This window comes from Cibotium barometz, chromosome 59 (genome assembly GCF_041138505.1).
Source record: "Cibotium barometz isolate CiBa-2024 chromosome 59, ASM4113850v1, whole genome shotgun sequence".
NCBI classification, from domain to species: Eukaryota; Viridiplantae; Streptophyta; class Polypodiopsida; order Cyatheales; family Cibotiaceae; genus Cibotium; species Cibotium barometz.
The window spans coordinates 2,688,668-2,706,606 of NC_141104.1; the positions used below are offsets into that span (position 1 = coordinate 2,688,668).

The 17,939-nt window shown below is 42.5% G+C and overlaps 1 protein-coding gene across 1 annotated transcript; it reads left to right on the top strand.

The window, feature by feature from the left end:
* The first annotated feature begins 1,181 nt into the window (after positions 1 to 1,181).
* LOC147605379 (1-aminocyclopropane-1-carboxylate oxidase homolog 11-like) lies at positions 1,182 to 2,621 on the top strand. Its single transcript, XM_086793495.1, has 4 exons — positions 1,182 to 1,495; positions 1,563 to 1,783; positions 1,854 to 2,181; positions 2,272 to 2,621. The coding sequence occupies exons 1-4, from the start codon at positions 1,247 to 1,249 to the stop codon at positions 2,542 to 2,544; spliced, it is 1,071 nt and encodes a 356-aa protein (XP_086649621.1). The 5' UTR covers positions 1,182 to 1,246; the 3' UTR covers positions 2,545 to 2,621.
* Positions 2,622 to 17,939: the final 15,318 nt, after the last annotated feature.

Here is a 17,939-nt window from a genome sequence, read left to right on the forward strand (position 1 = left end):
AGGCACGCGTCCAAGTTGTAGCTTTAGACACTATTGCTTTATATCTTGAATGTTAATATTACCCTTTGGTATATCTACCATGACTCCTTGATGTAAGATAATGGTGGTAGCTCTTGTTAATCCTAGAATTGGATTAACACACACACACACACACACAGCCCTAGTATGCCTATGCTCTGCACACTTCTACGCACAGACCAAAAAACTACCTTTACATACGTCTCCCATACAATTCTAACTTTTTTCCTAAGATACATGTCGTAGAGAATACCTTCAGACAGTTAAGCATCAAATCGACCTTATTAGCACAAAAGCATGGAGAATATCTTCCGAATCCATGGAGAAAGAAAAACACATAAGTTTACTGAGACCTTCTCCCATGCATTGCATCATCACAAAAGTTTATTGAGACATTTTTCCATGTATCGCATGATCTTTCATGTTTAGGTGGCAAGTGTTACAATCCCATGGATCTCCTAAACACAAGACACATGAAATTAGTACAAACGCCCATATAGGGATGATGGCTAGCTCACCTTCCAATTTGAGGTTTTGTGCTTTGAACCACCCTTGAGGAGCGAGGGGCTAAGGTCTAACTCCCAAAGGTTCATGCTAGTCCTTTGGGATGCTTTGCCACAGATGTGGTTGGAGTCTTGCTTGTTCGTCGAACTCTGACCAAAAGTGACGTTACAACAACAACAATAACCCATGATTCACTTAATTTCTCTTAATTTCAGGGCTCCCTTAGCCCTATTGGATTAGGCCCACTAATCCAAGGATTAGGAACGAGGTACATAACATGCCTTTTGGATTATGTAATGCTCTTGCCACTTTTCAATGCATCATGATAGCGACTTACTAAGAATTCTTATGATAATGGACTAAAAAATCATTTGAGGTACTCTTAAGGATATGCCCAAAGTTACATCAAGTGTTTAATAGGAATACTGAGGTGGGGAAATCCTTAGAAAATGAGAAACCTACAAAAAAGGGACATTTGCGTACTGACAAAACTTTTATGCAGTCTAACCAACCTTTGGTTTCAAGCAAGGGGCTCACGCAGCCCACAAGAGTGTCAGAAATACTTTTAGAAAGGCTTTAAGTAAAGGGCTCATTTAAGTAAAGGGCTCATGCGATCGGTGCTACCCCGGGGAGGGCTGCAAGTTTTGCCTACATAAGGCGTCTCTGCGGGGAGTGAAGCGGGAACTACTTTGGCTGCTAAATATCATTTCCATCCACCCACACAATGTCTCCCGCTGCCGCCACTCCAGCTGCTCACACAGGAGGCGTGAAAGCAATGTTAGATGCCGGCGTGACGGAGGTTCCCGAATCCTACGTGAGGCCTGCGGACGAGCGCCCGGCCTTCGACAGAGTCCATGACAATAACGATCTGGAGATCCCTGTTGTGGACGTATCCGAGGCAGAGAAGCCCGAGAGGTGGGCGGACGTCGTCGACCAGATTGGTCGAGCGTCCGAGGAGTGGGGATTCTTTCAGGTAATGAGCTGATCAAGTAGCTTGCCGCCCAACGTCGACTGCTCATTGTTTTTCTTCTTCTTGTTAGGTGGTCAATCATGGGATAGATGCAGAAAAGATTTTAAAGGCAGTCCGCCGCTTCTACGAACTCCCCACGGCGGCGAAAAGCCAGTTGCCCTTCAGCGATGCCCACAGCGGTGTCACCTTTGCAACGGGCACGGGCGCCACGCGCGACTGGAAGGACGCGCTCGTCATCAGGCGGCGGCCAGGCGTCTGCGACGGCTTCCCCATCGCACCGGAGGTCATGAGGTAGTTCCTGCGCTCTATGATCCTAGCTATGCTGTCGAGGCCCTAATCATTACATGACGTGCACCTGCAGAGAGGAGGTCCTCGAGTACCAGGTCGGGCTCGACAAGCTCGCCGCACTTCTCTACCAGGCCATCTTCGAGAGCCTCGGACTGAGCAAGGAGCACGTGCGAAGCGGAGAGCTGCCCGGGCTGGAGCGCCTTGTACTGGTGTGCAACTTCTACCCTCCGTGTCCCGACCCTAGCGTTGTGTTCGGACAGAGCGCCCACTCCGACCTCAACAGCCTCACGCTCCTCCTCCCTGACGCCGTCCCCGGACTCCAAGTCCGCAAGGGGGACTCCTGGGTGGCGGTCAAACCCATCCCCAACGCATTCGTCATCAACATAGGTGACCAGATCGAGGTACCACCTCCTCCTCTCTCAGCTCGAACACATAATTAGAAAGCCTACTCGCATGTAACAAGGGTTCTTCGCCCTCTTCTGTGCGTGCAGATCATGACCAACGCTAAGTACAAAAGTGTAGAGCACAGAGTCGTCGTTAACAAAGACAAGCCCAGAATCTCTCTAGCCGGTCTGTTCGGTCCTTGCGAGGACGTGACAGTGAGCCCTCTCCCTGCGCTCTGCAGTGAAGATAATCCACCCTTCTTTAGAGAGGTTGTGTTCAACGACTATCTGTTGAACTACTATGTCAAAGGGCTCCCGCTCTATAAGACCACCTTGAACTACGCTGGCGGCAACTACCCCGAGAAACCTTCGGTCTCCTAATCTGCTGCCCATACAATGCATGATTTTCTAGTGCATAATATGACTGAATCTGAAAAGTGTGTGTTGGCGTTTTCTTTTTCCCGTCTCTAAGTAATATGTAACCGTTCCCATAAATAACCGTTTCTAAGTTATATGTAACCGTCTCTAAGTAATATGTAACCGTTCCCATAAATAAAGTTCTCACTCACGATTTGATCTTGTGACTTTACTTCTATGTTAAGAAGTGAAAACAACTACTTGAGAAAACCATTAACAGCAATTAAAAATCACATTCATACAAAAGCCAAGAAACAGATTATCATATTGAATAATGGCATTGATAAAAAACTCCAGAAAAAGCAACATCGTACTTGAGAGAGAGAGAGAGAGAGAGAGAGAGAGAGAGGAGAAGGAGAGAGAGAAACATTGTTTTTGTGTGCAATGAGGAGAGAGAGAGAGAGAGAGAGAGAGAGAGAGAGAGAACGACCTAGGGTTAGTCACAAAGAGGATGTAGTCAGTCGTTTTTATTTATTTTGTTAAAGTTACTAGTTAAGCTACCTTGGTATATGCATCCGAATAAACATTGCTACATACGTCAAAATGAACATTCCAACATTTATTGTGACATATGTTTTGACGCTTATTTGGACGATGTTTCCCACACGATTTTATAGCGACGTTTTTTTCGATGCGCATATAGATGATCGTAAATTTTACAAGCAATTCTTCTTCGTTGAAAAAAACGTCAGTATTTGCTTGTCTTGTAGAAGTGAATGCCTACCAAAAAACTCCCATATACCCTATGGTATTAAAGCCCCATGTTCCTACGCCCATACCTAGCATGGTATGTCTGGCACGATCAAGAAAGGGTTTCTTCTACTACTACCATGTCAAAATAAAATACAAGTTGATTCTAGAATTTCACAAAAACAAACCCAAAAAACACCCAAAATATTGGTGAAAAATAACACTGAGATTAAGGCATGAATCCTTTACCTCAATTCCATGTACAAAAAAAAAAAACAAACAAACTCAGGTTTATCCCATGCTGAATCGAGGTAGGAGTCCCTTGTATGTTTAGCCTTTGTGTAGGAGTTTGGTTTTTATAAAAGAGAGTGTGCTTTTGTGTGTTTAACAAAGATAGCTCACTACTTTTAACTAAAACAAGTCGCTTAACTTTGGGTGCCTTATACATGGATGTAAAGCTTCAAAAAAAAAAAAGGCTCTTTTTAGCTTCAAAAGCACACAATTAGGCTTAAAAAAACACCCAATCAAGGGCTCGAGAAAAGATAGGTTCAGCTTAACCTAGAACTTGTTCAATTTCTAGAAAATCCTTCTCGAATTGAGGGAAGAAGGAAAAACACTCCTCAAAAATTTCAAGATTTAGTTATATTTGGATTTAAGTATAAAGAAAAAGCTTATTCAAGATTACAATTCCCTCTTCAATTTCTCGAACCGAGAGGTCGTGACACACACGCACACACACACACAGACCCCTCACTCTATCTTTGGCAGTGATCAGAAAGAGACTCACATCGTGAAATTCTTCACACGTGATTTTGCTGCATTCTCATCTCACCAAAAAAGGGTGCTCTGGACTGTGCTTTTTTCCCACACATATGGCATCTCTTTACCCTACGTGCCCAACTTCCTCTTCCCAACAGCATTCTATAGGCCTTGTACCAGCTTCTAGGCCGTCTTTGTACCTCGTGCTCTACCATAGCCTACTAGTTCAGTGTTCACCAAAAACCCAAAAATAGTGACAATGAAACTGTAAATATTCGGAGTTCACTTGTAAAAATTACATTTGTAATTTTTCAAAAACGACATAATTTGAGTCCTAAAGTGAATCTCTTACAAGAATAGGTAAGTTCAAGGTTTTTCATAGCACTAAATTGAACTGTAAAGGTTTTACATGGTATGATATTTTTAAAAGAGGGTTCTCTAAGGTTTTGGGAGGTCGATGTCTCTAGCAACATGAGCTGCGGCCCTTCGTCTATTCTGTAATCTGGTCATCACTACGTTTAGAGGGACCATATGGATGAAGCTATCTCTTACACTCACCAAGTTAATGTTGGTGGTGGGATTAGCTTCACAAACTTTTCCAGTTGTGCATACTCTCAACGAGACGACGACATACAATTCTTATACATGTGGTCAATTCCACACCTAATGCATAGTTGGGTTAGGGTGGAAGCACTTTACGGGAGTACTTGCCAGCCCTTTTTTGATCGGACACTCACCTACTCGATGAGGTCCCACACAATGATAACATTGCATGGGTGGTTGTTTAGCCATAGTGTTCATGTCCCATCTAGTCAACCTCCACATAGTGGCTTAAAATCTAGGAGGGTGGACTGTTCGATTCAAGAAGCTCAAAGGTGGGTTTTTCAACAACTTCCCCCTCATCACCTTCTTCAATAAAAATTGTCAAGGCTAGATGATGGAAATTTTAAGGGTTGACAGGGGTGATTCGAGGTTGTAGGGTTGAGGTGGAAGTACAGGGCGTGGTAAGGGCATTTTTGGTACCCTAAGGATTCCTGTCTCGGCCACTTCCTGGCTTGGTGGAGAAGCGTTATAAAGTGCAGGTGCTGGCAAGGCCATCGCGGTTGCTTGGGGTTTGCTACAGGGCTTGAGGCACAACTGGGGCTTGAGCAACTCTTTGCTGAATAGCAATTTGCAATTTCATGACTACCCCATCTTTGGCAATATGTGTAGTAGAGGGTAGGATGAGGTCTAAGATGTGGACACTCTGTGCTAGTATGGTTAGCTCGACAAATCGAGCACCACACTTCCCTCTTGGGATTGTTAATCCCACTTGGATTAACACCATGAATTGAGGACATTAATAAGTGCCATGTAAAGGCACTATAAAGGTTGTACATTATGAGACATTGGCCACCCAAGGCCTAGTTAGTAAGTTTTGGGTGCCCAAGTGTGAATAAGGAACAATTGTATATAAGGTATTTTCTCATAACGAAAGGAGACAATCCCCTTTGTGCTATTGAGATCTCTTCCTTTGTACTTGTGAGAGAGTGAGGAGTGAGAGCATTCTAGCATTGTGCCTCCCTCATGCTTGTGTGTTTATGCTTGTATAAGAGAGTAAGGGAGAGTGTGATTGGCCTATGTGATGGTGTGAGCAACTCCACGGTGACAGTGTGGAGGTGGAGCTTGGAGTTTGGAGCATACATGTGAGCTTGGAGGGTTCAAGAGACACGAGCTCGAAGCATTGGTAAGTACCCCACGACAGTTGTGTTTCATTGCTCATCCATTAAGTGAATGTGTAGAGTTCCCTCTTGGAGGTGTGGTTTAGCATAACATTTTTGGCGCCGCTATCGGGGAAACACCTTTGTTTCTTCCATACTCTTTGAGTTTTAGCTCCCATTGCATAGTATTCATTGTTGCCTTTGCATTTTGGTAATGCATTGTGTGGAAAATGGAAGGATAAGGTGTATGTGGAAAATGGAAGGATAAGGTGTATGTGGTTGAGAAAAAAATTATAGATTTGATGCTGTGAATGTTGTGGAAAGTAGTTTAGGAAAGGATTCATTGGTTACTCTTGATAAGTTTGATGTTAGCACCACCCAAAAAAAACACCAATGTGAAGAAGCAAGTTGTGTGTTGTTCTCCTCTTTTTTCAAAAATTCAAAAAAATAAAAAACATAAGGGACCATTGATTGAGCCACGAACTTGCATTTCATCCCGTAGCACTGGTAAAAATCACATTCATACAAAAGCCAAGAAAGAGATTATCATATTGAATAATGAAATTGATAAAAAAGTCAAGAAAAAGCAACATCATACTTGAAATAATTGGCGATGTTATTTTAATTCCTTTGGGCACACTATTTGCAAGAGAGAGAGAGAGAGAGAGAGAGAGAGAGAGAGAGAGAGAGAGAGAGAGAGAGAGAGTACGACCTAGGGTTAGTCTCACAAAGAGGATGTAGCCAGTTGTTTCTATTTATTTTGTTAAAGTTACTAGTTAAGCTACCTTGGTATATGCGTCCGAATAAACATTGCTACATACGTCAAAATGAACATCGGAAACGATTCATTTCCAAAATTTATTGTGACATATGTTTTGACGCTTATTTGGACGATGTTTCCCACGATTTTATAGCGACGTTTTTTTCGACACGCATATAGATGATCGTGAATTTTACAAGAATTTTTTTTTCGTTGAAAAAAACATCGGTATTTGCTTGTCTTGTAAAAATTACATTTGTAATTTTTAAAAAATGACATAATTTGAGTCCTAAAGTGAATCTCTTACAAGAATAGGTAAGTTCAAGGTTTTTCATAGCACTAAATTGAACTGCAAAGGTTTTACATGGTATGATATTTTTAAAAGAGGGTTTTCTGAGGTTTTGCGAGGTCAATGTCTCTACTGTAGCAACGTGAGTTGCGGCCCTCCGTCTGTTCTGTAATCGGGTGATCATTGCGTTTAGAGGGACCATACGGATGAAGCTATCTCTTACACTCAGCAAGTTAATGTTGGTGGTGGGATTAGCTTCACAAACTTTTCCTGTTGTGCATACTCTCAAAACGACGGCATACAATTCTTATACATGTGGTCAATTCCACACCTTGGGGTTAGGGTGGAAGCACTTTATGAGAGTACTTGCCATCCCTTTTTTGATCGGACACACCTACTCGATGAGGTCCTGCGCAATGATAACATTGCGTGGGTGGTTATTTAGCCATAGTGTTCATGTCCCATCTGGTCAACCTCCTTCACATAGTGGCTTAAAATCTAGGAGGGTAGAAGCTCAAAGGTGGGTTTTTCAACAACTTCCTCCTCATCACCTTCTTCAAAACAATTTGTCAAGGCTAGATGATGGAAATTTTAAAGGTTAATAGGGGTGATTCCAGGTAGTAGGGTTGAGGTGGAAGTACAGGGGGTGGTAAGGGCATTTTTGATACCCTAAGGATTCCTCTCTCGGCCACTTCCTGGCTTGGTGGAGAAGCATTATAAAGTGCAGGTGCTGGCAAGGCCATCGATTGCTTGGGGTTTGCTGCAGGGCTTGAGGCACGGCTCGGGCTTGAGCAACTCTTTGCTAATAGCAATTTGCAATTTCATGACCACCCCATCTTTGGCAATATGTGCAGGAGAGGGTAGGATGAGGTCTGAGATGTGGACACCCCGTGCTAGTATGGTTAGCTCGACAAATCGAGCACCACACTTCCCTCTTGGGATTGTTAATCCCATTTTGATTTTACACCATGATCCTCAATTGAGGACATTAATAAGTGCCATGTAAAGGCACTATAAAGGTTGTACATTATGAGACATTGGCCACCCAAGGCCTAGTTAGTAAGTTTTGGGCGCCCAAGTGTGAATAAGGAACAATTGTATATAAGGTATTTTCTCATAACGAAAGGAGACAATCCCCTTTGTGCTATTGAGAGCTCTTCCTTTGTATTTGTGAGAGAGTGAGGAGTGAGAGCATTCTAGCATTGTGCCTCGCTCATGCTTGTTTTTTTATCCTTGTATGAGAGAGTAAGAGAGAGTGTGATTGGCCTATGTGATGGTGTGAGCAACTCCACGGTAACAGTGTGGAGGTGGAGCTTGGAGTTTGGAGCATATACATGTGAGCTTGGAAGCTTCAAGAGACACGAGCTTGGAAGCTTCAAGAGACACGAGCTCGAAGCATTGGTAAGTACCTCATGACAATTGTGTTTCATTGCTCATCCATTAGTTGAATGTGTAGAGTTTCCTCTTGGAGGTGTGGTTTAGCATAATATTTTTGGCGCCAGGGAAACACCTTTGTTTCTTCCATACTCTTTGAGTGAACTAGCTCCCATTGCATAGTATTCATTGTTGCCTTTGCATTTTGGTAGTGCATTGTGTGGAAAATGGAAGGATAAGGTGTGTGTGGTTGAGAAGAAAATTATAGATTTGATGCTGTGAATGTGATGGAAAGTAGTTTAGGAAAGGATTCATTGGTTACTCTTGATAAGTTTGATGTTAACACCACAAAAAAAAAACACCAACGTGAAGAAGCAAGTTGTGTGTTGTTCTCTTCTTTTTTCAAAAATTCAAAAAAAATAAAAAAACATAAGGGACCATTGATTGAGCCAGGAACTTGCATTTCATCCCCTAGCATTGGCACAATCTAATTTTCATCAATTGGATAATTATTATGCACCCAAGACTACAAATTGACGATGCAAAAAACTTCAAGTGAATGTGTAGGAAGTTGTATGACGTGAACCATTTTCTTGCAATTTCACGTCATGAGTCGCTCACGAAATCAGTCCCGAGATTTTAGCCAGAAATCATGGGATTACATTCCAAAAATATAAACCCTTATCCTGACACCTCTCTGACACGATTAAGTTCACCAAAAATTGGATCACATGAAAGTGCAGTAGACTTTCATGACGTGAACCATTTTCAAAGTAGTTCATGGCGTGAAACACTTTTGAAGTAGTTCACGGCGTAAAACACTTTCGAAGTAGTTCACGGCGTGAAACACTTTTTGTTTCACGACATGAACTCAATCCTGCTGTTTCACAAGAAGACCAAAACCAACGAATTGACAAAACTAAGGCTGTGAGGGTCGGATAAAGAAGGAATTTAATCTTAAGGAGAAAGATTGGATCACGTGAAAGTGCAGTAGACTTTCACGACGTGAACCAGTTTTGAAGTAGTTCACGCTGTGAAACACTTACGACGACGTGAACCATTTGTTCTGCAGTTTCATGACGTGAACCATCTTTTCATGACGTGAACTAAGTCTTGCTATTTCATGACTCCTGAACAGAGCAATAAAACCAGGAATTGAACCAGTTTGGGTTGGATACTATCTATCAAATCATACATACATGCACTTAAGATCTGGAAAACTCATGGAAGACGAGACGATAATGCATCAAATCATCCAAGAACTTGTTATCAAAGAAGTGTGGGATCGGGAAAGTCTACAAGCACACACTTAAGTGTCTTGAGAAACCTGACCACTGCAAAAACCAGTAGTGAGGAATCCATGGTGGAAGAAGGGCTGAGATACACTGGGTTTGGGGAAGGTGACAAACCACACTCTCCAACCAAGTCCAGTGGGATCATTGATATAGCCCGGGGATTTTTTGGTCTCCAAACCAGTCATGATGATGAAGAAGTGCAATCTGCAGGCATGGGTCCGTCAACTAGGTGAACTCGGTCCAAGACAAGAAGGGCCATTCTAGACGTTGAATTCTAGGCTTTCAAATACTGGTACCCCTCGAATTAGATGAGATATGGAAAGTGCAGTTAGGACAGGTCAAATATTATTTGCCACCATCGAGAAAATGGAATTGGACTTCCAACGAAGTGAGGTGGAATGACAACTCTGAGAATTGAGCTTAAGAAAAAAAGAGCTTGATACTGGTAGGACAAGAGCTGAGAGAAAGGAGACAGATAATGATAACCATCTCCAATCACGAGGAAAGGAATCTCAAATTGCTACAAGTAGAGGTGATGGGGATATTCCGAACCTGAAACCCATGAATGAGGAATCCAGAATGGAGGAAGGGATTACAGCCAAAGAAGAAGAGGGTAACATAGCCAACTTGGCTGTAGAAGTTGAGGACTGGCTCTGTACCAAGAAGGACATAGAGCTAATGATCAATCACCCTACATTCTTACAAGATGTGTAAAATTGGGCAATCATAACACATCATCGTGTAGATTTTCAAGGTTTCAAAATATAGCACAACTGTAAACAAATAGTCCCACTGGCATTGCCGACACCACCTGTGCAAACCATTGCCACATTGCTGTACAATTGAACCCTTCTTACTTCCCTAGGGGAATGTTTCGGTTACAAGATGCTTCGCCCTTGCCACCACCAATTCTACCGCCATAACCACCAGAGGCCAAGATCAATTAAGTAGTGATTGAAGAGCCATTAGAAGATATTGAACTGGCAGAGGAACTAGAATTTAGTGGGGAATACTATGAGGATATGGGTGATGTCATGCCAGAGTATTATGTCCTATAGAATAACAAGCCAGTACCTATGTTTCAAACCACGGTACAATGGAAGGGCAAGGAAATCAACTCAAATCTGAGAAGAGGACCTTTACAATGCTATGGTTGTGGTGGGCCACATCGAGTAGCCGAATGCCCAAATAAGAATATGACTCATACACACCAACCACAACAAGTGGTGACCACACCCAATGACATGCCAGTGCTCACTTGCACTAAGTGTGGACTTGATCATCTGATCAAAGATTGTCCCTACCGAGCAAGTGGTTCAACTTCTACTGCTAATCAGGCCACCATTCGTACCATTAGTGTACAATCTGGGAAGATCACACTGCTCAATGTCCCAACACGAGCTCAAGCTCAGTTGGGTGACAAAGGAACCGAGCGGATGCTACTATTTCCAAATCTGGTCGTAGAGGAGAAGAGTGAAGAAATTAGAAAAGGGGGACACACGGGTTACAATCCAAGATGGATCCAAAGAATATACAATTGATACCGGATCCACACAATCAAAGGAAGAGGGGGATCAGGGGATCAATTTGGAAGGGTTAGACCAAGGAAAACAAGGAGAACAACCAGCAACCCCAAAGGGGGTTGGTGAATATCCTAATGCTATGACGAAGAAATAATAAAGTTAGAAGATGCCAAGGCCCTAGTTGAAAAGTAACAACAAATTTATGAAATTAAGCCTAGGGCTAGCCGAGTAAGGGATACCATCTATCCACTGGATGTACCACCCTGCAATAGGGCCTTGAACCTACCCACCTTGATTTCGGAAGAAAATGAAGCAGACTCCCAAACAAACACAATGACTAGAATGTTCAAGGAAAATGAGTTGGGGGGTCCATTCATTCTTTCCCCGTGGAAGAATACGAGACACCTCGATGGGAAGAACACTCTATATCTAAGTAACCCAGGGATATAGGAAGCCTAGAAGTCGTGTTATCCATGCCTGTCCAGATGCCCTTGGGTCAGTTGTTATGCAATTCACCCACCCTATGGACATATGTAAAAGAATGGGTCAAAGGAGGTCTAAGGCCAGCAGAGAATATGGATGAGGCTCTGCCACCCTTGGTAGAAAGACACTTGAGGCATACAAAGGAAACACGAGTAGCTAAGATACCAGTTAACCAACTGGGACTACTATGAGAGTGATGACACGAATGCTACCATTCTGATTCATCATAATGAATACCAGGTGTTAGCCATCCTGGATGGTGGGGTAGGTGTTAGCATCATTACCAAACATTGCTAGAAAATTTGGGGGAAGCCAGATCTAAAAAGAGTAAATCTAATCGTTAAGATGGCTGATGGAACATCTTCGAGACCCATTGGGCTCTTGGAAAATTTGAAGTTCAGACTCTTTATGTTTCAATATCATCATACATTTGTGGTCATGGACTTCCTATGCCAAATTGATACATATGACATAATATTGGGATGACCTTTCATGAGGGAATCCAAATTGGTGCATGATTGGGCTCTGGATCATGTCTATGTACGCAGGGACTCATAAACATTAAAGATTGATCTAAGAGCATGGAAGGCACACCCCATGGAAGGGAAATTGTTCACTAATGAGTGGGTCACAACGGAGCAAACCACATCCCTACAGATATGCCAGCCCACAGAGGGGGAAACCAAGGATGAGGAGGATACGGAGATGTATGCATCACTATCTCCCTTGGATTTCTGTGAGAATTGGATGCATGTGTTGGCCACAATTGATGTGATGCAACGTAAGAGAACCCATTATTTGGAATCTAGAAACATCCCTATGACTTCTATCTGCATTGTTGATTGGCAAACCATGGATGGAGAGTCAATGGAGGAGACATCAAGTACAGAAGGCACCGTGGCACGAATTCAAACCAGTAGTCAGCGCATCAGGTGATAGCAAAAACAAAAACGGTACCTAGCCCAACAAAATGCATTGCTGCAAAGCAAACCAACGGATGCCCAATGGTTGAGATACCTTGAGGCTACAAGGGTACATGATGAATTCTCTAAGGATTGGGGCGAAGACTTGAGTAAAATACCGTTGGAAGAGAGGAATCTAGAAAAAATCACCCTTAAGGAAATTGATACACCCAAACTTACAAAAACGAGATGCCAAAAACAAAACAAAGCCTTGGCAGAGGTAGAACGTGAGGCCAAGAAAATCATGGAAAAAACAAAAAAAGACAATAAGGACAAAATGGATGTACTCTCAGTGCCTAACCATTTCAAGAACTATACAATTGATGATCAAAGAGTGGTTCGGTTAATAGCCACTAGGGTAAAAGAGGAAGGGTTGTCCAGATCATACGATGGCAGAAGTCAAGGAGGTTGATATTATAGAATCAAGGGAAGAAGCAAGGCTCGTATATATTGCCAAAGATTTGACCTCTACAGAAGAAGTAGAACTTATTGCTCTTCTCAAGGAATACAAGGATTGTTTCACCTAGAACTATAAGGAAATGAAAGGGGTACTGCCCAAGGTGGTACAACATACAATTCCAATTATGGAAGGATCATGGCCTACTAGGAAGAAACCATACCAGATGAATCCAGAGTATGCAGCAATTGTAAAGGAGGAAATTGATAAGCTCATTGTTGCTGCTAACTTTATCTATGAGATCAAACATACGGATTGGTTATCACCCATTGTGATAGTGCCTAAAAAAAATGGAAAATTGAGAGTATGTGTCAATCTTAAGAAAGTAAATGCAGCCACTCGAAGGGACCATTACCCACCATTACCATATACCGAACATGTCCTGGAAAGAGTGGCTGGAAGGGAAGCGTACAACTTCTTGGATGGGTTTACATGGTACAATCAGGTGTCCATAGGACCAGAAGACCAACATAAGACTGCCTTCAATACCATGTGGGGAACATTCGCTTACAAGATCATGTGGATCGGTCTTACAAATGCCTGTCAAAGATTGTGTGCACAGCTTTTAAGGACTACTTGCAAAAGTGGTTGGAAGTGTTTATTGATGATTTATGTGCAAATTCTCGATGGGAAGATCATTTGAAGTGTTTGAGGAAGGTGTTTGAACGTTGCCGATTATATCGGATATCACTAAACCCTTTGAAGTGCCAGTTCTGGGTCAAGCATGGTGTGATACTGGGACACATAATCTCAAAAAATGGCATATCCACTGACGATAGCAAGGTCAAGTTGATCTTGGAACTTCCACCGCCCACCAACTACAAAGGTGTGCAAAGGTTTATGTGTCATCATGTGGGTTATTATCGACGCTTCATCATATTTTATGCGGAGATAGCTAGACCCTTGTATAAACTGCTCATTGTCTTTGAGTGGATAAAGGAGTGTCAGGAGGCTTATGATCATCTGAAGCAAGCCTTGGAAAGCGCACCCATTTTGCGACCCCCAATTGGGATCTTATATTCCACGTACACATCGATGCGTCAAATTTTGCAATTGGTTGTGTGCTAGCCCAACCTGGTGAATTCAAGTTGGACTATCCAGTTTTCTTTGTTAGTCATCAATTGAATGATGTAGAGGTGAACTACACCACTATCGAAAGAGAAGGATTGGCCATGGTCTACGCAGTCAAGAAATACCGACATTATCTCTTGGCTAACAAATTCATATTTTTTGTGGACCATCAAGCTTTGCTATATCTAGTGAATAAACCTTGCACCACAGGAAGAATCACACGTTGGCTACTATTGTTGTTGGAATTTGACTTTACTCTCACGGTAAGGAAGGGAAAACAACATTTGTTGGCCAATCACCTGTCCAGAGTTCCAAATGGAGAACCAGCAAAACTGGTGTTGACGATGACCTCCTTAATGCCTGTCTATTCAAATTGGATATGGTACCGGAGTGGAGCAAAGAGATTTCATAGTATTTGGCTTATGGCTTCCCTCAGGAACGTACCCTTAAATAAGCATAAGATGCGAAGGCTTATCAAGCTTGCAGTTCCATATCAATTGATTGCCAAAGAGTTGTATAGACTGGGCAAAGGCAATGTGCTCAGACAATGCGTAGTACGGGAGGGTGAACTCGTGACCATACTGGAAGAGTCTCATTCTAGGATAGCAGGTGGGCTTTTTGCCGGAGAAATTACAGCCCGAAAGGTACTTCAATGGACTTTGGTGGCCCACGTTATTCAGGGATGCCAATGAGTTCATCAAAAGATGCGAGGGATGCCAACGTTTCACGATCCTGCAAAAAAGAGACAAGATGCCACTAAACTCCATCATTGTCAGGCAACCATTTGAGAAATGGGGAATATATTTTGTGGGGCCTATAAGTCCGGCGGCCCATCCTGTTGAGATATCGAGCTCATCTAGTGAGGAGGTGGACACTGATGACCCGCCTGGGGGATAGGACCCACACTTACACCACTGGTATGGTTGGTGAGATCATGGGTGATATGCAGCTAGTGGGATGACAGGCTGTGTGACAGCCATTCTAGAGACTGGCATAGTTATAGTGCCAGCTCATTTAGTTGGGTTCACACTATAGAGAACCCTAATATGTATTTGGTTGAGTACCTTTCATATTATGTGTACTGTTATCTTTGTATATTGTGTGTTGAGTGTTGTGTGTACTGTTATCTTTGTATATTGTGTGTTGAGTGTTGTGTGAAGAAGAAGAAGATTTTCAGCCTCTCACCTTGTGTGTTCTCTTTTAGGGTTTTGTGAGTGTGTGTGTGCTTGCAAGAGCTCAAGCTCTCTTCTCCCTTGCATCTTTTCATGGTATCAAATCCTGGTTCATGCTAAGGGCTGAGCTGCAAGCAAGAGAAGCACAAGAAGCAGTACGAGGGTAAGAGCTTCAACTACTCTTCCCTATTTGTGTTGGCGACTACACCCTTGTCGGGAGCTCTACGGGAGGCACCACTCTGATTGAGGGGCTTTCTTCGCGGAAGTAAAGCTATAGGGAAACTATACTATCTTATCAAACTACATTTTTCGGGCCGAAAACGCGTTTCAGGCACGTTACGACCGTTTTTCAGAAAGCATGCGATTTCGAGCACTGCGGGTAAGTCATCAATTCTCTGCAGAACTCTGTTTTAAGAACTGCAGGAAGACAGATTGGTTGTGCAGACATTGTGTGTGCTGCAAGGAGGTCAACAGTTGCCATTGGGTGTATGTATGCACATTGAGGTCACTGGTTGTGACATTTGAGTGTAGTATAGTACCGCGCTGCAGAAAATACAGCAGTTTGTGCAGGACAAACCAGAGTGCTGTTTCTGGTAAATTCGTGTGTCTGGCAAGATGTCAAATGATGGCATAAACCAGATTGTCGCTGAGAAGCTTGATAAGAACAACTTCCATGCTTGGAGGTTCAGGTTGACAAATTTCCTGATGGGAAAGGGTTACTGGGACTACATAGAAGGTGAGCATGAAGAGGCACCGAGGATACCGGAGATTAATCTGACTGCTGCAGATGTGAAAGAGTTCAAGGATTGGAACCAAGGAGCCAGAAAAGTTATGTATTGGCTCTCTATCAGTATATAGGACACCATGATTGGGCACATATAGGATGCCAAGTCTCCCAAGGAGGCGTGGGAAACCTTGGTAAAACTCTATGAAACTAATACCAAGTGGAGAGACGAAAAACTCTCTCACTTGTAGCAAGAGTAGTATGATCCACATGTAGCTCAATCCAATGGGATTTGCATCCCTTTCGGAGCTAGAAAATCAACCTGTACTACCGGTGCGCAAAAGCTTATCCATTTGATGGAGAGAATGCTAAGAATACTACTACTATTGACATAGACTTAACACCCACACAAGCTCAATCTTGCCATGTTGCTCACTCACTCATCATCCCACTCATCCATACATCCAAAACAAGAAGAAAGCTAAGCTATTGCATACACAAGATCAAAGCATTCTTCATTCTCAAACACTCATTTCCCTAGCATGCACACAAGCCTTGAAGCTATCAATAAGAAACATACACACTAGAGAATTGACATGAGAAGAGAGACAAATATCAACTCATTGCATTGAATTAACAAAAATAGAACTTACAACAATGTAGATGGGGAGAGAGAAGAGCTTTCACCTCTATGGGAAAAGAGGGAGAGCTAGTCTCAAGAGAGCTCAAACATGAGTTTGCCCCTTAAGCTCTCAAATGAGCCACTTTTTATACAAAAACTCTAAAACTCCCAAAAGTTCCCATGTGGGATTATTATCAAGCCCACTCCCACACTCATCTACAACTTGGAACTCTTTACAAGAGCCCTAAATAAGAATGTCTCTTGTTTTTCTGCTTGCATCTTTTTGTTGCATCCTTGCATTGATCTCCACTCGTCACGCAACACTCCCCCCTTCCTATTTTGCGCACGTCCTCGAGTGCGGTAGAAGCAAAAGCTGCAAAAAAAACAATGGATACAAGTAAAGCTTTTTATTGAAGAAAAGAAAAGAAAAGAAAAGAAAAAAAACCAGCAATGACAATTTCACACGTGAGCATACAAGTGAAAGGCTGATTAGAGTTTTAAAGAGTGCTAAAAGAGGTGAGTAAAGACTAGTCAAAGTGAGACTAAGTGGTAGATAGTGCTATGCAAAGGCAAGTGTGCTTGCACACCACATGTTATGACCGTAGTCTCAATGTCCTACAAGTATTTAAGTTATTCCTAAGTGGCAAATCTACTCCTAAATATGAGCAATGGTGATTGGACCTCTTTTTTTTTTTTTTACGTGTGTGTAAAAGATAATAAAGAGGAAGGTTCCATCCCAGTGAGACCCAAGCAATGGCCAAGAGACCTCCGCCAAGAGAATCTAAAGGCCGCTAAGTATCTCAAGGGCGACAGACCCTTTTCTTTCTTTTTGTCATAAGGAGTACCCCATGAAGATGAGGGCATCGGTCTCGAGGGCCCATAATGTACCCCAGAGTCCTACCAACATCTATCAAGGCGATAGAGTCCTTGAAGATCTTTTTTTCTGAATCTGTTAGACGTCAGTGTACACCCCATGGAAACCAAGGCATCGGCCCCAAGGTGCTAAGACAACCCCAGGTCCTACCAAGCATTCCACATGGCTGTAGACACGTCATGTCTCGATTCACTTGTATATATTTTTAAGGGCATATTTTTCGTAAATTTTTTATTAATCCTAGCACCTAGCCCATACCTAAAAGGTAGCTACCACTAGGAATAACTAATATACTTCGAGAGCATAAGAACTTGGCATACTCCGTTGGTATATATCCTACACTGTCTTCAAATAGAAATACCTTCTACTCAGTCCTCTAAGAATCTAGAAATCACTCACCACATTTTAACAACTAATTTAAAACTTAAACCAGCCAACTGTGTGTGAACATGCAAACAATATATCCAAAAGTTAAAAGCATATAAAGAACAAAAGATTATGATTTGAATACACCTGTTGTAGTGCTCGTTGATGTTGTTCATTTGCTTGATGCATTGCTGATGTTATGCAGATTACTTCTCTTTGCTCTTTGTAGGCATTGCAT